The sequence below is a fragment of the Lissotriton helveticus genome, chromosome 1_2, assembly GCF_964261635.1.
Source record: "Lissotriton helveticus chromosome 1_2, aLisHel1.1, whole genome shotgun sequence".
Lineage (NCBI taxonomy): Eukaryota > Metazoa > Chordata > Amphibia > Caudata > Salamandridae > Lissotriton > Lissotriton helveticus.
The window spans coordinates 185895839-185920465 of record NC_136058.1 but is presented as its reverse complement, the minus strand read 5'-3'; the positions used below and the strand labels follow the sequence as shown (position 1 = coordinate 185920465).

Here is a 24627-nt window from a genome sequence, read left to right as displayed (position 1 = left end):
TTCCTCTGCAAGGTATCACCACGCAACATTGGTTTGGCATCTGCTTGAGGTGGCGATAGAGGCAGAGGTCCTCGGAGCGGACGACCGGGGACAGCAGTGCCCTGCTGGGGTGGTGTGTGACTGCGGACTTCCCCACCACTACTCCTTTTGCCTACACCTGACTGCAACGATGGGCCGGGTGTCGAAGAAAAGGGCTTTGAGGTAATGCGCCTGGATGCACGGGACCAGCACACGGAGGATGAGGACGGCGAGGAGGTGAGCCGGCGACCGGGACGGTCTGGGGACCCTACCCTGGGTGAAATAATGCAGGCCATAGTGGCCTCCCGGGAAGCGCTTGAGAAACGGATGGATGCCATCGGATCAGATCTTACCCTGCTGAAGGATGACCACCGGAAGCTCAAGGAGAGAGTGACAACCCATGAAACCGCCATGAAGCACGTTTCTGAAGAGGTGGCAGCTCTGCGTCACTCCTTAAAAGAGGTGACTCACAGAGTCAAAGTCCTCGAGTTGCGGGCGGAGGATAGTGAAGGCCGTTCCCGGTGCAAAAATCTCCATATCTCCATATCGTGGGTGTTCCAGAACGCGAAGAAGAAGCTAACGCAGTCCGGTTTCTGAAGAACTGGTTGCGATCGGAGGTGGCGCCGGAGGGCCTTTCCCCATTTTATGCGCTGGAGCGAGCGCATAGGGTCCCGACTCGCCCACCGAAACCTGGAGCCCCTCCACGACCAATGGTGGTGAGACTCTTGCATTATCGTGACCGGGACTTCATCCTGCAGAGAGCCAGGGAACAACAGAACCTGCAAATAGGGAACAGTAAGGTGCTGATATTACAGGACTACACCAGGGAGGTGCAGCGTCCTTCTTTCTGGCTGTCAAGAGGAAGCTGCGCAAGCTCAGTCTCCCGTATGCTATGCTGTTCCTGGTGCGTCTGGGGGTGACAGCGGACGAGGAGACCCATTTTTTTCTTACCCCGCAGGCGGCGTGGGACTGGTTGGAGGGTCACGGAGGTGAGGCCGTGAATACCTCGCGGGCAGCTTCCCCTTGAGCGCACTAGGACTCTCCGACATGGAACTGCTGAAAGTCACCCCACAGACAGCTGACGGGATGTTTGGTTGAGGGGGCCAATGAAGATGTGTGGGTCGTTTCCTGCCAGGGTTGTTGCAAGCACTGGTATTGGGGGTCAATTTGATGTGGGGCACTGCGGTGGGGATTGACGTTTTCAGGTTGCCGGGGTTCCTGCTGGCTATGCAGATTTTTCTCAAGGAAGGGGGGGACCTGGGGGTGTTCTGGGGGCATTGTGTGTAAGCTAAGAGTTCCCTCCTGGTTATGGTTCTGAATATAAACAGTTTGGTTTGGATGGGACCCAGATTTTGTGTGCCTGTCCTGGGATGTGGGAGATGGGGGCAGTTTGAGTGTTGGGTGGGATGGGGGAGGGTCAGACATGTCGCTAGGGGGGGTTTAGGCAAGTGCGTGACCTTCATAGGTCTTAAAATCATGACTTGGAACATACGGGGGATGCATACCATGTATCGGCAACACAAAATACACGCTTATTTAATACGCAGGGGAGTCCAAATTGCACTACTTCAGGAAACTCACTTGACGAAGGCGGAGGGGGTGGCATTACAACGTCGCGGGAGAGGGCAGGTCTTTCACACCTCATATTCGGCTTATGCACGGGGGTCCTTAGTCTGGGTGCGGGCGGCCTTCCATTTCAGTGTGTGAGGCAGGTGATAGATCCGGAGGGTAGGTACACAGTGGTCACGGGGCGACTGGATGGGCGGGACATTACCCTAGGAAGCATATATGCCCCAAATATTGATCAGTCTACTTTTTTCACACAGCTGTCGCAGACATTAGCGGGGGTGCTGACGGGTCCTGTCCTATTCGGGGGAGACTTTAATTGTGTAAGTCAGGGGCACTTCTAGCCTGGTTGGCGAATCCGGCGCACAGGGGCACACCAATCCTTGAACTCCGGGATGAAGGGGGGGTGACACACTATGGGCAGCAGGTCATTAACGGGCAATTTCTGGATTACTACTCCACCCTTTATCGTAGCACATTGGACCCCCAGGGAACTAGAGGAAGGGGATTTCCTTGATATAGAGTTACCACAGATCGAGGCTGAAGAGGCGGTGAGTTTGGGTCGACCGGTAGAACTGAGCGAGGTCAGGGGAGCCCTCAAGTGTATGGCCAAAAAGAAAACCCCAGGCACAGACGGACTGCCCTCGGAGTTCTACGTCGCCTACCTTGATATACTGGCTCCGCAGCTGGTGGCTCTTTATAACCGTTCAAAGCAAGAGGGCTTCTTGCCTGCTTCGACGAGGGAGGCAATGATTGTGCCACTCCTTAAAATGGGAAAACCGGAGTGGGATCGAAATGCGTATCGACCCCTGGAGATGTTAAATATTGATTATAAAATACTGAGCGGTATCTTGGCCCGTCGTTTGGGGGTGCACATGACAACTCTGGTCCACAGAGACCAAGCTGGGTTCATCCCCACCCGAAGCACGGCCCTGAATATTTGGAGGCTTTGGCAGTTAATACATGAAGCGGGGGCAGGAGACAATGATGCATGTGTACTATCTATAGATATCGAAAAGGCCTTCGATAGTCTAGAGTGGCCATACCTGTTCCGAGTTCTGAGGGCCTTCGGCCTAGGTGAGGAGTTTGTGGCATGGACGAAGATTCTCTACTATCGCTCGACGGCCAGGGTTCGAACGGGGGGTGTGATCTCGGCTGCTTGTGACGTGGGCAGAGGGACGAGACTGGGCTGTCCGCTGTCTCCCCTCCTGTTCGCCCTGGCAATGGAGCCGATAGCGGTTCGTGCACGGTCAGGGAGATACTATAGGGGGCAAGGGGGAGGAGTCAGATGCACTATATTACCCTATACGCCGATGATTTACTGATGTTCCTCTCAAATGCTACTGATGAGCTCCGGAGTGGGCCGGGAGTTGTTGGAGAGGTTGGGATGGGTGGCAGGGCTCAAGGTCAACTGGGCCAAGACCTGTCTCTTTCCGCTGCGGGGGGAGCGTGGTGATCCTCCCGAGGGGGTTTGTGTGAGGTGGGAGGGTAGGTGTTTGCCGTATCTAGGGGTTAGAATTTATCATGAGTCAGTAGACCTATTTGAGGGTAACATAGGGCGGGCCCTGCGTGCCACCAAGAGTAATCTTGACTTCTGGGCTTCTTTGCCTCTGTGGGTTGTGGGGTGTGTGGCATTATTAAAAATGATAACCCTCCCCCGTTTACTTTACTACTTTGTTACGCTGTCGATTTGGATACCTGGAAAGTACTTCGCGCAACTCAACTCTATTATTTTGAGCTTCTTGTGGGGAATGGGAAGACGGAGAGTGGCTCTGCCGACCATGATGCGTCCGCGATGGGAGGGGGGCTTTGCGGCACCAGATTTCGAGGCTTACTACCATGCGGCCCAGTTTCAATGGCTCACACAGCGGTTGGCAGGGAAGTTGGGAATGGAGGCAGACCAGAGAGGAAGGGACCTGGAACTTCGCCACTTGGTTCGGATTTTGCTACGGCTTCCGGTGCGAGAAAGGGAGGTGTCCAGGGAACTGTGGGTCCTGAGGCAATGCTGACATAGGGCTACGAGACACAATAAAGGGAGCCCGGCATATGCCCCCGAGATTCCAGTGTGGTGCTGCGTGGAGCTTCCCCATGGGGGGACTGGCAGTGCCTGCATGACTGGGAGGAGCTGGGGATCTCCACCATTGGAGATCTATATGCACTTCTACCGTTCCAAGACCTCATGCAGATGCATGAATTGCCTGCTCAGGACTTTCTATTACACGCGGGTCGTGACGTCCGCTGTGCGCAAGCACTGGAAAAAAGGGTTGGAGGAACCACAGGTTTTTCTCCCCTGCCAATATGTGGTCACCTCCGCGGGTAGAATCAAGGTGGTGACGTGCTTATATCAGAGGCTGACGCAGGGCTTAAGAACTCCCCTAGAGGCACTGTGTGTTAGGTGGGAAACTGATCTGGGAACGCATATAGAGTAGAAACCCTGGGAATTGCTAATGGAACGGGCCTGGAAGTGTTCCCGCAACGCGAGGTTTCAACGTATCCAATTCTCTGTGTTTCATCGGGCATATCTTACGCCTCACAAAATTAATGAGTTATTTGGCTCCCACGCTGCCTGCCCACGATGCAGACTGGAAGGTGCGACATTAATTATGCATATGTTCTGGGACTGTCCATTGCTTCGGGGATACTGGGGGAGGTACTAGCCAAACTGACAGAGGTGACGGAGAGGGACTTGCAGAATACTCCAGGGGTGTGCCTACTAAACTGGTTTCCCCACACTTCCCGCAACAAAACCACCAGTAAGTTCCTGGACCTGGGGTTAGTTCTAGCCAAGCGTGAAATAACTAGCCATTGGAAGGCGGCCACGACCCCTAGCGTTGCGTGATGGCTCCGAGACTTTACTAAGTGGGCGGACTGTGAGGGGATGCTCCAGCTCCAGTTAGCTCGGCGGACTGACAATGATAAATTGTGTGACTCAGCGAGAGCCTGGGTAGCTTTGATGGATCTGCTCAAAAACCTGGCCGAAGATGATGACTGATCTCTTCAGCTATGAGTGCCCTCTTTGCCACATGGGACCGCAACAACAGGCAGTGTGATGAGAGAATGGGAGGGGTGATCATGAAGGTGGATGTGTCCTCTTAGCGGCGATATGGACTACTGTCATAGGGCTCGACTGGAGTGTATGGAACATATACTGAGTAGATGCACGTGTTGTTAGGGGAAGCGACATGTCTGAAGGGAGGGGGGAGGTAGGGTTAGGGGGAGGGTACCGGGGGAGTGGGGGTTCAGTTGGGGGGGGCGATGTTTTTTGTTTTCTGTGCTGAAGCATAGAGGCTGTAAGTGCTGGAATGAGTACTGAGCAACACAGTCAAGCCCCACAAGACTGTATCACAGATCAACTGCGATATCATTTTCACTGCCGGAAAAGCCTCACTCTTTCTGTGGAACAGTTTACTGGCTTAAATCAGATTTGGCAAAGGGAGGCAAAATTATGCTGGGGGTGTCAGTGTTGATCCAGTACTAAAAGGCCACTGTATGGCAGGTGGATATGTATTAGATGTGAATGAGTCTTAAATGAAAACTTAATAAAGTTTGTTTTAATAAAAAAAAATCAACAGAGAGGATACTCTTTTTCAGAAAACTTCTTCAGTCTTGATGCACCCCATACATTAGCAAGGCACCCAAGAACCACTTATCTATCTGAGAGTAATAAACAACCTGGACTTATTAGCAAGTATAAAAGGAACTTATGGTGAACTGACAAGAGTAAAACGTTACACAATTTGATCTATTTCTCCCAATCCCAAGCTGCCAAGGAAGTCTACTTATGAACCTTCCACTACTTGTACAGGACTGCAGACACTTCTAAAATTATTTTTCTTACATAAAAACACCTACATTTTACACTTAGGACCATGCTCTTAAGTTAAGGCGTGGTGGGAAAATCTAAAAACTGCTAATTTAACAGGGATCTTTATTACATAAATAACTAACAAAAACTTAACATAGTGGGTACCTGAATTTCTCCAGCAAAACCTATTGTGGCAAACAAACTCCTATAAAGCAATATTTTCCTTCAAAATGTTTGCTGAGGATCACACTGGCATCTTTCCTAACATTGTGAACCCTTGTGCATTCTACGTTTCATAATCTGGACTATGTAACATCTTTTTCAAAGAAAAAAACCTATTCACTAGCTCTAATAAGGGCTGTCAGCTCAACTACACAGACTAACTAATAAGAGACTAGTAATGCCCTTGCAAAACTGCATATAGCATGAGATTAACATTAGCAATAATGGTGTTATCACCTACGAATTTTAGAACAAAAACTACCCACATATAGTTCCCCTTAAATGTCAAATAAGGGAACAGCAATCTAGACTACTCATCCTTTCATAAATCCGTTAGACAGCATGGGCAGTAACATGGCGTATTTTTTTATTCATTTTATTAATCTTAGCAATTTAAAAACAGTATTACTGAATAGCCAATTATACGTCTCATGGCCGTTCCTAAACAGCTTAGACAAGCTCAAGGGAGAGTGAGAAAAAGAGAGATAGAGAGCAGATAAATCAAGAAAAATAACAATGTGTTACTTAATTTTAGTTACCCTTAATTTGCCCAGGAGCTAGTCTCCTAACCAATTCGACAATATTTACCCCATTTTTGGCAGCTGGGCACAAACCGACTTGTAGGGGGTAACTACTAAATAGCACATTGAGCTAACTAGAAAACATTCATAACCAACTACCAATTAATTAAGCTTATTGGCCTTTGTAACATAATAGGACATGTATGCAAACTTTATTTCATAGCCTTTTGATCTGGCCCTAGCACAACAATTTTGAGTGAAAACCAGTATATCTGCATGTATGGCAGAGCTATTCTCTGCACAAGGCCTACAGATGCAGCTACCTCTTGATAATGTTATTCAATAGGATAAACCCCACCTGCTTATCTCCTACACTTGTATTATTTCTCAAGAAAACAGTGATATCCCCATGTGCTCCTAACAGAATATGCAATATTTCCTTTAGCTAATGTTACCTAAAACAGCTTAATCAAGGCCATAAAGTCAATGAAACAACTGAGTAAATTCTCCCATTTCTTAAATGTAGTTAAATTACTAATGACGATATCCTAAATATTATTAACATGAATTGATTTGACCCTCATTTTCCTAGGCACATTATAGCCTCAGACATCATCAGAGCAAAATTTACATTACATGTAGTGTTTTACCCTACAATGTTAGAATCAGGAAATTTAATTAATACAAAGAAATCAGTTAATCAAACTACTCTTCAATATTACAAGCTTTCATAGTGTAATGTAGCAATCACATACTGTCACAGTGGCTTCCTGCGTGGACATTTTACGTTCAGTAGCTCTGGTCAGTTCTAAATACAGAACTTGGCCTCTGACCCTTAAACCTGTTGTCCCCTGTCTAAGCAAGGCTATTCCATGCGGTCTTTACAATTCAAAGTAACTCTGGACAAGCACAGCCTGTGTGCTGATAATTTTAAAGTTAGGATGTACTTTTTGCTGTCTTATTTTTGTTTTTATTCCTGTGAAATGTGCAATCTAGCACCTAGAAGAACTTGCTCAAAATTCCAGTTTTCAGAATGCTTTAATTCATTCAGAACTATCATGCATTAAGGCGCACAATGTAATTTTCATGTCTGTACAGCTACTCAATGCATAACTTATAAATGTATTTCAGACTACAGCCAGTAGGCCATACCAGGATTCATATTTTAAGTTTGTCCCTATGATTCAGTAATATTGACATTGCTAGAGAAACTAATATTCACCTTTTTAATTTTGATGCACAGTATATTTTAACCATTTAGACATTGAAATCTTGAAACACACTTTGCACAAGGTAATTTTCTGTAGTGCTAAATGCTATTGAATTTTCCAATAGAGGTATTAGACATAATGAAAAGCCTAATAGTGCAACAACTATTTTAATACGATGGCTTGTAACAATTTATTTCATGTAGCAATTTTTTTTAAATAATAATCACTAACCCTTTTGATGTTTCCACAAATGAAAAGCAGGCCTCATTCCTCTCCTGTTGCCTTTAAATGCATTTATTTAAAACACTAAGCACAGAACCTTTACTGAAACATAAAAAGTTTGTGTTATTTTTTAAAAGGCAGTAATTATTTACCATCAGATCCACAGATGTGCTTATTTAGAAAAGCAACAAGAAAGAAAGTCCATATGTTTAATCCTTTCTCTTGTATCCAAAATAATTAAGCTGTATTTCTAACTTTTAAAATCAGTAGTCTTTAACGCATGTGCCTTCATATCATGTTGCACTAATTTAAAACCTAGTTCCCACAGCTTGATCTGTAGCTTGTGCCCGGGCATAGCCATGTGTTGTTTACTCAGCTGTGCTTTACAACCAGCAGACGTCAACTTCAACGCTTTTTCAGGAGAAAAACCAATTGCTGTATTCTAATGTCCTCAAAAAGTTTGTAAACCATTTTTTACCTCCGTCTGTTCTGACAGACAGCTTCCTTCGGACAGACTGTTTTGAACAGCTGCTTAAAAGCTCTTTTTTTCTAGCGCCGGGAATTGAGCACGGTTCAGTCTATTTAAAACCCAGGCATTCCAAGCCAGTCTATCGTTTTGCAATGTGATAAAAGAGGCGCTTTTCTTTTAGCAGCAATTAATTACTCAGATAATGTGAATACATTTTAATATTAATATAATGTATCTAAGGATAATGCTGTAACATTTTGTATTGAGTCCTAGTTGTGTAAAGAACACAAACACATTTTTTAGGTCTCGCTAGAGTCAGCACATGTGCTGCTCTTGCGAGAAATTTAGTAGGTGGTTTAGAAGTGCTACCTAGGCCGGCCACCAGCATGCTATTATACGCACAAGTGTGCGCAAAATGCACAGCACTTTTTCCCGTCAAGCACGTGTGCACAACTCACGTCACCACTCACGTTTTTTGTTAATTTCATTTCATGGCTGCGCGGCGTTACTTTTATGGCCGCGCAGCCAATGCTTGTTGCATCTATTTTTCGGTATGCGTGTTGGTGTAGGCCTCTGTCACCTGTTCTCAGTCTCCCTCCTTTTCTCTGCTCCAGAACATTTTCTCAGGTTTTTCGCCCCCTTGTTCGTACCCCCTCCCTAAAAGCTGTCTTCCCAGCGGTTCCCACTTTCCTTTTAACACCTCTGGGCCGTGCGAACAGCTCTCCAGACAGACAGCGTAGGGACCGTGCCTCTTGGCCGCTTCCCGGGGTGCTTCAGTGTTTTCAATGACTGAGGCCGCCGGAGACCCAACACATCTGTTCTGAGGCTCTCCTATCCACGTGCAGGCTCTGCCACCTGTTCTGGCACTCCAAAACGAATTGGTGTTTTTGTTAACGCTGTCATTAATAGGCACGCGCTCAGAAACAAGGCATACCTTTTGTGAGGTGTTAAGGTTGATTCATAAATGTTGCTCGCGCACTCACAGAGCAGCAGTTTCATTCTTTGGGTTGGTTGTTCCCATCACCGGGATCCAACCATTACACTAATTGGCCATCAGAATCAACCTTGCACCAAATCGACAAGCTGTTGCCGCTGCTACCCCAAACCCCATCTCTGTAGATAACAGCAGCACGTTCTTCTACAGCCATGACAGTCTATCGGCTCCAGGTCTGTATCTAATGCTTTCGTCCGTGGACTGAGCCCATAAAAGCGTAGAATCAGAACACGAAGCAGCTCGAGAAAAAGTGTTTGCGCCCAGCAGTAACATGTTCAGTCTATACAGCCAATCTTCATGTGGAAATTCCATGCAAGTACTAGGATTGGCTTAAGAGGCAACATGCTCCAATTTTAGGTCACCTCACGCATTACAATCCCTCCTACTCCCAGATTACTCCTAGAATAGATTCAGCCAAAGGATTGGTTGTTATGCGGCCTGGAAGTTTGGAATTAAGGATACAAGTGTCCTATACAGCGCTCAATAACAGAGAAGGGACGCTAGATTGTAATTACAAGCGGTCCGTGTAAGTAACGGGCAGATTGTCTTCTGGTCTGCTTATCATTGACTTATAATAATAATAAGAGCAATAATAATAATACATGATTACGTTGTTTAACTTTTCTGAGTTGCGAACGCCCTGTTCTGTTTAACTGTTCTAAGTTGCGAGTGCGCTGGTTGTTTATCTGACACTTTGGGTTTTCTACTTGATCCACTTGTTAAAAGGTCAATTGGCTAAATTCCATGTGGGTAAATTCGTATGCACAATACCTGTAACTCTGGTTTGGCATTAGTGATGTACAGTATCAATTTAATTTGGCCTCAATTGATTCCTTTTGCTTATTCTTTTCAGCTGTTGATTGTATTTTTCATGACGCCCGCTACGTCCTTGTTCCCTTACTTATGTCCCCAGCGGCCCAACGCACGAATGGGACATCTTAATTGCACTGTTTGCCTGTTGACGTTTTTGAACTACAGTAAGTACCACGGTTTTTGCAGGCAGGTACTCATCCAGAATTTGATGCAGCATATCAGTATTGTTGCTCAGTATTTGCTGAGCACTTGAATTTATTCCAGTTCTTTTTCTATTGCAGTCCCTTCTGTGCTAGAAAGGGAATGGATTTATCCTTGGATCTCATAAATTGGCTATTGGGGGTGGCAACAAGAAGGTGTTGTGTTACAGGGTGAAGGGCCATCAGGAGCGAACCTCCTAGTCAGCTCACACATTTAGTTTTTACAAACTCTGCCACAACAAATTGGCAACACGCACATATGAGATAGTAATTCTGATCTGAAAGAAACAGGTTAGTGTTAGATTCCTTACCTTAGAATATACCTAGGCGTCTGTGTGCAGTCTGTTCACATGTTTGATACAGCATAAAATAGCATAGTAGGTTTATGTGTGTCTGTAAAGCACAACATGTAACATGCAGGTCACAGACCTGTACTTTATGCAGACTTTTATTGCCGGTGTCAGATCTTGTGTTGCAGTGCACTTGTCACTATTTTCTCTTCTTCATTCTGTTGCCTCTTGCACCATCTCCTTTCCCACCTTCTTGCTGTCTTTATTAAACAAGCATTGGCATAGCAAATAGCCTCGCCTTTGGGACCTTATAAGTGTTTAGCCATGCTACAGTTGATGTTGTTGCACCAAGGATATTGTACTGCATATCTAAATACTTATAAGGGCCCAAAGCGAGACCTATTGGCTATGCCAATGCTTGTTTAACAAAGACAGCAAAAAGGTGGGAAAGGAGAGGGAGCAAGAGGCAACAGAATGAAGAAGAGACGCTTCGGACTGCGGAGCGGGGAACAGAAGGACTACCTGTCCCTGAAGTAAGCGGGACCAACGAGCGTGTGCCACAGCCCCTCCCTCCAGCCCTACATCAACGCATTGCGCCTCCCGCTTTGGGGAGACGCTTCGGACTACGGAGCAGGGAACAGAAGGACTACCTGTCCCAGAAGTAAGCGGGACCAACGAGCGTGTGCCACAGCCCCTCCCTCCAGCCCTACATCAACGCCTCGTGCCTCCCGCTTCGTGGAAGACGCTTCGGACTGCGGAGCGGGGAACAGAAGGACTACCTGTCCCAGAAGTAAGCGGGACCAACGAGCGTGTGCCACAGCCCCTCCCTCCAGCCCTACATCAACGCCTCGTGCCTCCCACTATACGGGAGACGCTTCGGACTGAGGAGCGGGGAACAGAAGGACTACCTGTCCCAGAAGTAAGCGGGACCAACGAGCGTGTGCCACAGCCCCTCCCTCGAGCCCTACATCAACGCTTCGCACCTCCCACTTCACGGGAGACTCTTCGGTCTGCGGAGCTGGGAACAGAAGGACTACCTGTCCCAGAAGTAAGCAGGACCAACAAGCATGTGCCACAGCCCCTCCCTCCAGCCCTACATCAACGCCTCATGCCTCCCACACCACGGGACGCGCGCGGGCGGGCGCCGGGCTAAACCCGGGCAAAGGGCAGGCCGTCTGTGGCAGTCAGGGGCCAGAAGAGGCCGGGCCGGGCTACCCCCCTAACTTCTGCCAAGTGGTACTGTTGCTTGCCTTTTGGTTGTTTAAGATCGAAAGCCCCCAGGTGTGGCTTACCGGTATACCTGTCCCCAATAAGGACCTGCTAAGGACGCAAATATTTTTTTTTTGTGTGTGTAGTTTTACTCTGTATATTATATTGGTCTGTTTAGTTAACTGCCTAACCTATTTGAAATATTTCTAAGATGGGCAAAAGGGCTTGTGCGACTAAGAAATTAATTCCATCTCCGCCTAAATCTAGTGCCAAACCCACATCAATGGATAAGATGTTGGCGAAAGCCCTTGGAGCTGTGGCCTCCGAAATAGAACGGACCGAAAGGCGTTTATCTATCACACCAAATTTAGAATCTGATTCATTGATCTCCAGCCCTTCATGTGAAATAGAAGCCATACCCATTGAGTTGTCCAATGACCCATTGCTAAATTTAGATATGACGTACAGGGAGTCCCTGAACTGTAGTGCTCCTTCTCAGTTAGACAGAAATACCAAAGCCAAAGCAAGACCTAAAGCGAAGCCGGCAGCTAAAAGGAAAAAAGCACAGAGCAGCCCTTGGTGGATAGTTCAGCGGTAGATCCCACATCTCACGCCACTGATCAGCCTGGGTGGGTGACAACTTTGGTAGTAAATCTGCAGATTCAGATGAGAGCCATCATTAAAGAGGAGCTCAGACCTATAATAGAAAGGTTAGAGGGACTGAATGCAACCATGAATGAAGGGTTAAAAATAAGGGAGACAATCAAGGCTAATTCCAGCTTTGAGACCATGACAAGCAATCAGGCCACCAATAGCTGCTCAGTAGATAAACCTCATTTTCCTTCGAAGGAAAGAGTCCCTTCACGAAAAATAAATGTAACTCCAGAATGCCAACAACAGGCGAGGAGGACTAAGGAAAAAAGTGCAGCAAAGCCTATTGTAAATCAAACAAATGTAATAACTACCTATTCATTAGCAACCAAAAGCACACAGGAAATTTTAAAGAAACAAGGCCAGGGGTCGGAAGTAACGCAACCAACTCCTGAGCATAATGATCAAACATACTGCCCACCAATTATAAATCTTCCCCCGGCGTCAACTCCCTATGTATTAATTCTGGCAGGGGTACCCGAACTGAGAAAGGGACAGATAGAATCCCTCCAAGAAATAAAGAACAAAAGTGTTCATTGGTTAATTAATCATAGTGAATTTGGATATGAAAATACTGAAGAGATTTTATCTACTAGAAGGGTGGGTTGGATTGGCGCACGACATAAGGACATCCAAGGAAACTGCATAGTCATTAATTTTAGAAATCCAATAATAACTGAAAGAGTTTTAGCATCGGAGTTTGGGAGGAATATGGGTAATATTCTTTTATTCCCTTTGGGTTGTATCCCCCTAATGCACCCCAGCAGTATGACCATTGCCAGCAGTTGGGAAGGAGACCTGCTCAAAAGAATTATGTATTTCAAAATATAGGTCAGAACTGGAGAAACCAACCCATTTTTAATATTCCCACTGGGAACAGGTTCAGTCCCCTTGAAGGGGTGGATTGACTAGTGGAAGTTCCTGGAACTGCTCAGGAAGAAAATCCCGCTATCTCTATTGACTACGACAATGAGGGCTGTCTTTCTGGGCTACATCCCTATAGAGAGGAAGGTCTGGTCGGAGAGTGCCTGAGCGGCTCCCGAAGCAGCATCCATATTAGGGGTGGACCAGCCCCGATTGAAAGTCCTCATCAGCCCACAGTAGAAGGGACAGTTGAGCAGGTAGTTACACAAAGAGGAACTGAGAATCGGAAACCCCAGTCCTTGGGAATTGCCAACAAGATTATACCCAATCATCAGACCACACGGACCATATCATGGAACGTTGCGGGCATCAATAACAAAATAGATGACCCTGACTGGAGATCTTTTATTGGTGAATATGATATATGCATGTTCCAAGAAACATGGGCAAGAGGAGAGGTCTCCATGATGGGTTGCGCCTCCTTTAGCATCCCGGCAATTTCGGGTGGTGTAGGGAGACCATCAGGGGGATTAACCACTTGGGTAGGTGTCCACTTAGGTTGCACGGCCGTGCAACTTGAAACAGGCTCCAGTGATATATTATGTGTCCAATTGCATTTTCCTCTTAAAACTCCTATTGTTTTAATTAATGTCTACTCAAGGCCTACCTCTAGGGGAATGGAGTCCACCACTGTGGAGGAATTAGATATATTTTTATCCAGCATCACCTTAAAACATATGGTCATAGTAGGAGGGGACTTCAACTGCCAATTCGAGCCTCTTGAGGGCTTGTATCTTGACAATATTCTTGAAGAGGACCTCCTTTTTGAAATACCGGAATCCAGATGCCCAACAGTGAACAAATGGTCTCCCATGGTAATTCAGATGAATAGCCTTGTCCTTAAATAGTCATTAAGAGCGTGTAACGGAAGATCACTTTCTGAAACATCATATGGCTACACGTTCCATAGTAAGGACCGAGGGTTTCTATTAGACTACATTCTCATTAATACTAACTTTTGGGATAGGATGGCCGATTTCAGAATTCTTCCTCGTGTAGATAGTGACCATGATGCGCTAGTAGTGGATCTCCAAACAATAAACCCCGAGAGAGCCCATTCTGATGACACTCCTAGTGATTCTAAGCTAATTGTTTCAAATTGCAGGAGGCGAGTACACTGGATTAATTTTAGCCAATCACAGGAAAACTTGAGTAGTCTCTATGTTGCTCTATTACCCGTATTTATAAAAGCCTCTACCCTATATAATTGTAATAGGGACCTTATGGATAATGAGGCGATTGGGTCAAACCTTGATAAATTTAAAGAAATCTTTTTATATTTCTTCTTTCCCAATAAACCCAACAGACCTGGTAGGCCAGTGCCCCACCCGTGGTACAACGCATCCTACCACAATGCTATAAGTGCATTGGTGGCTTCTATTAAAGCAAAGGATCGCCCTCAAATAAAAATTTTGAGAAGGGCCTATAAAGCAGTTGTCCATGAAGCAAAGCACAGGTGGGAAATGGATAATTGGGACTTATTAAAAAGAGCACTAGGGGATAGAGATATGAGAACATTCTGGGGAGTTGTAAATTCTGGCTTGACTATACCCAAAAGAGCGCTAGAACCAAATCTGGATTAAGAAGTCTGGAGGGAATACTTCGAATCCCTTTACAAGGAGGAGGGGAGACCTGAGATGCTTCCAACAGTTGGATCCCCTCTACCAGTGGTTCATCCGCTGGCAATAAGGGATATTGATCATTATTCTGATGGTAGCCCGGGACCGAGTATTAGCCTACAGGAAATAAAAGGAGCAGTGGCAAAAATAGCCCCAGGCAAAGCCCCAGTCTTGGACAAGATTCCTATTGATCTTTTTAGGAGCAAGCCATCTATCTGGGCTCCCTACCTCTGGGTGCTCTTTAATGCAATACTGATGGGAATGAAAATCCCTGCTAGCTGGGCTGGTGCGGAGATAATCCCGATTTTTAAAAAGGGCTCCCCTCTATTACCAAGCAATTATAGACCAATTAGTTTAATCGATATCCCCCCAAAAAAATTTGCACAAGTCTTGCTCCTTAGGCTTCAATCCTGGATGGACGATGAGAGTGTACTCTCCCCCCTCCAGGCAGGGTTCAGGGAAAAATTGTCGACCCTGGACCAAGCACTAAGATTACAACTGTTGTACTGGAAGACGGTCTGCCTGGAGGGGGGTAGCCTCTATTTAATATTTGTAGACCGGAGGTCTGCCTTTGACTTGGTGCCAAGGGAAAAATTGTGGTCAGTTTTACTCGAGTTGGGGGCTCCTGCGTATTTAATTCAACTTATTAGGCGCCTACATGAAAATAATTTTATGCAAATAAGATATGGTAGGGATGGAAAATTGACAGCACCCATACCTATTAAACGTGGCGTACGCCAGGGCTGTGTTCTCGCGCCAACTTTGTTCAGCCTCTACATTAACGGCCTGTCACTAGAAAGAGATTTAGATGCCCCCAAAATTAGCCTCACGCAGAATTTCAGCTATGATGTTTCCGATGACACCCTTCTGGTGTCTAAATCACCTGTGGGGATTCAAAGGGTTCTGGATAGATTTCAGTTATTCTGTGAGGAAAGAGGTCTTGAGATAAATTTACAGAAAACAAAATTTATGGTGTTTAACAAACTAAAGAGCACCCATCCAAATCCTTCACTTAACGGTAACCCCCTGGAAAGAGTATCATCTTTTATATACTTAGGCATCACCATCACTGAGTCTATGGACTGGGGGGCTCACATTGCGAACCACTGCTTCCTCGAAGGCCAAAACCTTCGCCGGAAGACCAGCCGTAGTAGGATGAAAAGTAGAGGGCCTCTTGAGGCCTGTGTTATCTTCATGTAGGGTGATCTCATTGGTGTAATCGTGTTTGTACGCAAAGAGGTAATGTAACCTTATTTTGCGAAAGAATTTACCCATCTCGATCTGGGCAAGGAAAGGATCCCCTGTATTAGTAGTGACAAACCCCAGTCCTCTGTTGAGGACTCGTTCCTCTATTTCTGTAAGCACATGGGAACTTAGGTTGATTACGAGGCTTGCCCTACTGACGTTCCTGGTTGTTCCTGGGGGATCTTCTTCCCGTTCCTCAGATCCATCGTTAGCAGAGGGAGATTCCAGCGAACCTGGCCCTGTTGCTGTGCCCTCCGCCGTCCCCTCGACCGCCCTTGGCCCGGTTTCTCCTAATATTTCTTCTGCCTCTATTAACATTCTGTATGTTCCCACGACTGGAGGAGTCAGAGTCACTTGACCCTTCCTCTGAGCTAGACGTGCCATATGTTGATCCACCTTTCCGTCCATTTTTATTAAATGGCACAGGTACGTAGGTATCACTTGTGTAAGGATACACCTTATCGGTGGAGAATTTGGCAAGGTCTTTCTTAAACTTTTCAAGTTTGTTGAAAAGAATGGAGTCTCTGAACTCATTGCTGGATTTATTCCCTTCATCCTGACCCTTAGAGAAAGCTTTACCTGACATTGTTGTTCTAATTTGCCATTCAAGGGTCTGGATTTCTACCAGAATCTTATCCGCTGTTTTCTTTGCGGTCTTAATAATGAGCACCAACCAATCACGTGTGCATTTCCATGCGATTAAATACCAGTCCCTTAAAAAATCTTTATCATCAAGGAACAAGCGAGGAGCATTTGTGACAATCAAGCCACTGGGGGCACAATTCCCCCGTAAATATTCAGCCATAGAAATACCATGAACACAGACTCTGGCCTGGTTTTTTTAAAGTATTAGGATCTTGGCCCATCCATCATCACTATTAACCTGGGCAGTAGGTAGTAAATCCAAGACACTCGGGTTCTCAGCCAGAATTGACTGCACCTCAGCCTCATCGAATGCCAAACCTAAATTGGTAGCCATGATCGTCAGAAGGTACCCGCACACCTGCCATGCGTGTAAATGACCAGTAACCACTGTAGTTCAAATCTTTTTTATTTTTTTCTTTCACTTCCACTTGGGGTTAAACAAACCTAATTAAATGGACCCGCAGCCGAAGGCTGCACGCAAATAACCAAAACACTGAGAGTGGAGGGTCCTAGGGGAAGTTTAACGACCACACCTGCTATAACCCCTATCTACATAATTACACCAACTAAAAATAGCAGAAGGTCAGGGAACTAACTAATCTATGTATCTAGGTGAGAAAAGGGACAGCTTGATTGTTTAAAAGCAAAAAAATCTTGCCTAGGGTCCTCCCTCAATTTGAAAGAATTCCCATCAGTCATCGATCGAGACCGCCCTTCATCATCTGGGAACCTTCAAGTTCTGAAGGCCAAGTACCCACAACAGATTGGTAGATGCTATGAACCTAATCTGAAGCGAGTATGTCAGTGATGGATGATTAAATATGGGAGTGTGTCTGTAGACAACTGAATAGCAGTGCAAATTAGAAATCGTGAATCAGTGAGAAGTGACAAATATTAAAATTGGGTAGTGATAGGGGAAAAAAATGTTTTTTTTATTTATTCTGCACCCCTTCAATCCCAAATCAGTAAAAACAGTGCAAATAGTAGTGTAACAAATAACTACTAATAAGTATCTTAGGTCGACATGTTTCTACAGACAAACGGAGCCAAAATGGTCTCCTGCTGCTTCCTCAGGACCATTAGTGCTACTGCTATGAAAAGAAAACAGAAAAAATATCACCTGAGAGTGTGATCTATTCTCATCCTCCTTACTTCATGATTAATTAATCCATCGGAGATATGCAGATACATAAGAGAGAAAGAAGATAAACAGACAGAGCACATTCAGTATCAGCAATCATGTGCTAGCGTCTTACGAACAATTAATCCAGTTTTTTAACCAGCTAATACAAGCTAGACAACAATGGGCAACCATGTCTGCCTCATGTACTCGTTAATTGACTACTCACTCACCTTTGCGGCAGGAGGGAACAACCCCACCTCACCTGGCTTCAGCTCAGGTACTTGGAGCACCGCTCTGGTGGAAGGAAAGATAAAACAAGGTGCCATTTGAACTAGAAACCACAGTGATCACCCAGTCATTCATGTCACCGCCGGGTGCTAATAATCCTCTCACATCCTCTCATTATAATAGCGACAGCCACATGCGTGCCCTAGGGTATATATTGGGACACATTCATTACCGTCACAGATAATCTATTGCACACAGTGTGTGACCACTCTCAGTCACATGTCCGCTGCTGAATGTAATAGGGCAGACAAAAAGGTTCTCTCATCTAATGCCCCTTTCAATACGCCAGGCGTTCAATTTTCTCCAAAGAACATTATCGTTCATATGTAGCCTCTACTATAGTTGAACTCAGCCCCCTGATTAAATTCGCCGAGACCCGACATAGAGACGCTATTTAGAGAAGTATAGCTCCCACTCACCTGTCCGTCGGTACCCCGGACGTCCCTCTGGGCTGTCTCGTGGGGAGGTACCGACGCGGTGCACTCGCGGTGATTATATTCTTCCAACTGAGAGCGTCGCCTGTGTGTGTGACATCATCGGAGCGTCCCGCCCTCGGGTTTATGGGTAATGTAGTTCGATAGTCAAACTCTTTCATCGGTGCGTCTTCGCTGACTACAATTCTACGACTCTGCAGGATTGTGGCGATTAATTATTGGGGAATTGTGTATCGAAATGATTAATTATTGGGAAATTGTGTATCGAAACCGACAACATTACAATTGGCAAGGCTCACGATTATCGTCTACAGCTCATTATATCCCTGGCAGACGGTCTTGAATCGGCAAAACTTTATTGACAGCGTTTCAAGAACCGGATATTAACAGTGGCTCACATCCAATTTGCATCCTAAATGATCATGATGAAAAAAATGATGATCATGATGAAAAGGGCAATAGCATATTCGGATACACCCCTTCTTACAGATTATCAGTGTATTACCTTTTTCACAAGATCTAAACACCCACTTATTATACACATACCGGGTGATAACATACATCCGTTGTGAGGTGTTATCTTAAAGCGACATCCGAAGAATTTCTTCATTTAGCCCTATTTTATCTGATTTGGACCTGAATACCCATTTCTGTTCGCATCTCAACAGGAAGGCACTTATGTCTGTTATCTGAGGTGGAATCAGTGGTTGATCCAGTACTGTCCAGTGCAAGTCAGTGGGCAGATGCCCCACTTCCAAGAAGTGGTTAGTTAGTCTGGTAGCCTGTTTAGAGCATCTGATCGAGCTCTTGTGCTGAGAAATCTGCACCTTAATTTTTCTGGTCGTCATCCCTACATATTTTCTATTGCAGGGACAAGTGATCAGGTAAATTAGGTTTGTGCTATTACAATTAGTGAATCGTCTGAGCTGCCATGGTCGATCAGTGCCTATATCAATGTTGTAAGTCTTAGATGTCTGTGGACGGGCAGCGCAGCTACCACATGGATGGTGTCCCGTGACAGCAGGCAGATCCCACAGTGTCCCTACTGCTCGGGGAATGGTATTTTTTGATCTGGTGTGAACTAGTTGGTCCCTCAGACTTCATCCCCTTTTGAAGGCAAACAAAGGAGGTGGCAGTGTGTCAGTGCCAGTGTTTAGAATCCTCCAGTGTTTCCTTACAATTTTCTGAACTTGATTGGATTGTGTGCAGAAAGTCATCGATCGAGACCGCCCTTCATCATCTGGGAACCTTCAAGTTCTGAAGGCCAAGTACCCACAACAGATTGGTAGATGCTATGAACCTAATCTGAAGCGAGTATGTCAGTGATGGATGATTAAATATGGGAGTGTGTCTGTAGACAACTGAATAGCAGTGCAAATTAGAAATCGTGAATCAGTGAGAAGTGACAAATATTAAAATTGGGTAGTGATAGGGGAAAAAAATGTTTTTTTTTATTTATTCTGCACCCCTTCAATCCCAAATCAGTAAAAACAGTGCAAATAGTAGTGTAACAAATAACTACTAATAAGTATCTTAGGTCGACATGTTTCTGCAGACAAACGGAGCCAAAATGGTCTCCTGCTGCTTCCTCAGGACCATTAGTGCTACTGCTATGAAAAGAAAACAGAAAAAATATCACCTGAGAGTGTGATCTATTCTCATCCTCCTTACTTCATGATTAATTAATCCATCGGAGATATGCAGATACATAAGAGAGAAAGAAGATAAACAGACAGAGCACATTCAGTATCAGCAATCATGTGCTAGCGTCTTACGAACAATTAATCCCGTTTTTTAACCAGCTAATACAAGCTAGACAACAATGGGCAACCATGTCTGCCTCATGTACTCGTTAATTGACCACTCACTCACCTTTGCGGCAGGAGGGAACAACCCCACCTCACCTGGCTTCAGCTCAGGTACTTGGAGCACCGCTCTGGTGGAAGGAAAGATAAAACAAGGTGCCATTTGAACTAGAAACCACAGTGATCCCCCAGTCATTCATGTCACCGCCGGGTGCTAATAATCCTCTCACATCCTCTCATTATAATAGCGACAGCCACATGCGTGCCCTAGGGTATATATTGGGACACATTCATTACCATCACAGATAATCTATTGCACACAGTGTGTGACCACTCTCAGTCACATGTCCGCTGCTGAATGTAATAGGGCAGACAAAAAGGTTCTCTCATCTAATGCCCCTTTCAATACGCCAGGCGTTCAATTTTCTCCAAAGAACATTATCGTTCATATGTAGCCTCTACTATAGTTGAACTCAGCCCCCTGATTAAATTCGCCGAGACCCGACATAGAGACGCTATTTAGAGAAGTATAGCTCCCACTCACCTGTCCGTCGGTACCCCGGACGTCCCTCTGGGCTGTCTCGTGGGGAGGTACCGACGCGGTGCACTCGCGGTGATTATATTCTTCCAACTGAGAGCGTCGCCTGTGTGTGTGACATCATCGGAGCATCCCGCCCTCGGGTTTATGGGTAATGTAGTTCGATAGTCAAACTCTTTCATCGGTGCGTCTTCGCTGACTACAATTCTACGACTCTGCAGGATTGTGGCGATTAATTATTGGGGAATTGTGTATCGAAATGATTAATTATTGGGAAATTGTGTATCGAAACCGACAACATTACAATTGGCAAGGCTCACGATTATCGTCTACAGCTCATTATATCCCTGGCAGACGGTCTTGAATCGGCAAAACTTTATTGACAGCGTTTCAAGAACCGGATATTAACAGTGGCTCACATCCAATTTGCATCCTAAATGATCATGATGAAAAAAATGATGATTATGATGAAAAGGGCAATAGCATATTCGGATACACCCCTTCTTACAGATTATCAGTATATTACCTTTTTCACAAGATCTAAACACCCACTTATTATACACATACCGGGTGATAACATACATCCATTGTGAGGTGTTATCTTAAAGCGACATCCGAAGAATTTCTTCATTTAGCCCTATTTTATCTGATTTGGACCTGAATACCCATTTCTGTTCGCATCTCAACAGGAAGGCACTTATGTCTGTTATCTGAGGTGGAATTAGTGGTTGATCCAGTACTGTCCAGTGCAAGTCAGTGGGCAGATGCCCCACTTCCAAGAAGTGGTTAGTTAGTCTGGTAGCCTGTTTAGAGCATCTGATCGAGCTCTTGTGCTCAGAAATCTGCACCTTAATTTTTCTGGTCGTCATCCCTACATATTTTCTATTGCAGTGACAAGTGATCAGGTAAATTAGGTTCGTGCTATTACAATTAGTGAATCGTCTGAGCTGCCATGGTCGATCAGTGCCTATATCAATGTTGTAAGTCTTAGATGTCTGTGGACAGGCAGCGCAGCTACCACATGGATGGTGTCCCGTGACAGCAGGCAGATCCCACAGTGTCCCTACTGCTCGGGGAATGGTATTTTTTGATCTGGTGTGAACTAGTTGGTCCCTCAGACTTCATCCCCTTTTGAAGGCAAACAAAGGAGGTGGCAGTGTGTCAGTGCCAGTGTTTAGAATCCTCCAGTGTTTCCTTACAATTTTCTGAACTTGATTGGATTGTGTGCAGAAAGTATTGACACAAGTGATCCTTTCTTGTCTGGGCTTAGGCGCAGTGAACCCCAGGATGCCATATTTCTATGTATTGCCTAAAGTGCATAAGGCACAACGGCCGCCTCCTGGACGCCCTATCATATCGGGCATAGGTTCATTGTTAGAACCCCTATCCACTTTCTTCGACTTCTTTTTAAAACCACTAGTGAGAGAAATGCCTACATTTCTAAAAGATACAAAAGATGTCCTGAGAATTCTCCCAAACATTGAGTTCAACAAAGAGTTAGACATACTAGTATCTTTCGATGTTGAGAGTCTATATACATCTATCCCCCAGACTGAAACGCTAGAGGTGATTGAGGGGCTTTTAGCAGAGAAAGATCTGAACTCAATCACGCCTGTAAGACTAATTATGACATTGGCAACCTTGGCGATGACTGAAAACTTTTTTCAGTTTGAAGAGTCAATCTACCTACAGCTTAGCGGGACCAGTGTGGGCAGCGTTTTTGCCCCCAGTCTCGCTAACCTGTATGTGCACAGGTTTGAGCAGGACCACATGTTCGCAGACACCAATCCCCATCTAGGGTGTCTGCGATTATGGAAATGATATATAGACGATGTCTTAGTAGTCTGGCGTGGGACAGTGGAGGAGTTGCAGCAATTTCACACTTGGCTGAACGATAGGAACCGGTTCCTCAAATTCACAATTGAATTTGATAAACATCAACTGGCGTTTCTAGATCTGCTTATTACATCTACGACAGCAGGTCTACAATCTGAACTGTATCGGAAGCCCATGGCGAGGAACTCCCTATTGAGCTATGAAAGCTGTCACCCCAAGGCATTGAGGGATAACTTGCCCTTTGGGCAATTCCTCCGAATACAGAGGAATTGTTCCACCAAGTCCGCCTTTGAGATCCTCTCTAGGACTTTAGCGGAAAATCTGGTTGAGAAAAATTACCCTAAACACTTGATCCGGAGCTCGAAGAAAAGGGCTACGAACAACAATAGGGAGAGCTTGCTAGAACTCTTGCCCCCTAAGCCCAGACAAGAAAAGATCACTTGTGTCAATACTTTCTGCACACAATCCAATCAAGTTCAGAAAATTGTAAGGAAACACTGGAGGATTCTAAACACTGGCACTGACACACTGCCACCTCCTTTGTTTGCCTTCAAGAGGGGACGGAGTCTGAGGGACGAACTAGTTCACACCAGACCAAAAAATACCATTCCCCGAGCAGTAGGGACACTGTGGGATCTGCCTGCTGTCACGGGACACCATCCATGTGGTAGCTGCGCTGCCTGTCCACAGACATCTAAGATTTACAACATTGATATAGGCATTGTTCGACCATGGCAGCTCAGACGATTCACTAATTGTAATAGCACGAACCTAATTTACCTGATCACTTGTCCCTGCAATAGAAAATATGTAGGGATGCCGACCAGAAAAATTAAGGTGCGGATTTCTGAGCACAAGAGCTCGATCAGATGCTCTAAACATGCTACCAGACTAACTAACCACTTCTTGGAAGTGGGGCATCTGCCCACTGACTTGCACTGGAAAGTACTGGATCAACCACTGATTCCACCTCAGATAACAGACATAAGGGCCTTCCTGTTCAGATGCGAACAGAAATGGGTATTCAGGCTCAAATCAGATAAAATAGGGCTAAATGAAGAAATTCCTTGGATGTCGCTTTAAGATAACACCTGTATAACACCAGATGTATGTTATCACCCGGTATGTGTATAATAAGTGGGTGTTTAGATCTTGTGAAAAAGGTAATATACTGATAATCTGTAAGAAGGGGTGTATCCGAATATGCTATTGCCCTTTTCATCATGATCATATTTTTTTTTCATCATGATCGTTTAGGATGCAAATTGGATGTGAGCCACTGTTAATATCCAGTTCTTGAAACGCTGTCAATAAAGTTTTGCCGATTCAAGACTGTCTTCCAGGGATATAATGAGCTGTAGACGATAATCGTGAGCCTTGCCAATTGTAATGTTGTCGGTTTCGATACACAATTTCCCAATAATTAATCGTTTCGATACACAATTCCCCAATAATTAATCGCCACAATCCTGCAGAGTCGTAGAATTGTAGTCAGCGAAGATGCACCGATGAAAGAGTTTGACTATCGAACTACATTACCCATAAACCCGAGGGCGGGACGCTCTGATGATGTCACACACACGGGCGATGCTCTCAGTTGGAAGAATATAATCACCGCGAGTGCACCGCGCCGCTACCTCCCCACGAGACAGCCCAGAGGGACGTCCGGGGTACCGACGGACAGGTGAGTGGGAGCCATACTTCTCTAAATAGCGTCTCAATGTCGGGTCTCGGCGAATCTAATCAGGGGGCTGAGTTCAACTATAGTAGAGGCTACATAGGAACGATAATGTTCTTTGGAGAAAATTGAACGCCTGGCGTATTGAAAGAGGCATCAGATGAGAGAACCTTTTTGTCTGCCCTATTACATTCAGTAGTGGACATGTGACTGAGAGTGGTCACACACTGTGTGCAATAGATTATCTGTGACGGTAATGAATGTGTCCCAATATATACCCTAGGGCACGCATGTGGCTGTC

At 45.4% G+C, this 24627-nt stretch overlaps 1 protein-coding gene across 40 annotated transcripts in view; it reads left to right on the top strand.

Annotated features, from left to right (window-relative positions):
- The window catches only part of LOC144799531 (uncharacterized), a 5513712-nt gene that overhangs the window by 5435048 nt on the left and 54037 nt on the right, over positions 1-24627 (top strand). For 2 of the 40 annotated variants that reach the window (XM_078671205.1, XM_078671196.1), the window contains exon 37: positions 9882-10005. The exons of the other annotated variants lie outside the window; for them this stretch is intronic. In XM_078671205.1, the coding sequence (XP_078527331.1) occupies positions 9882-9970 (89 nt within the window). In that variant the 3' untranslated portion in view covers positions 9971-10005. The remainder of the gene's footprint in view (positions 1-9881; positions 10006-24627) is intronic. 40 annotated transcript variants of the gene reach the window in all.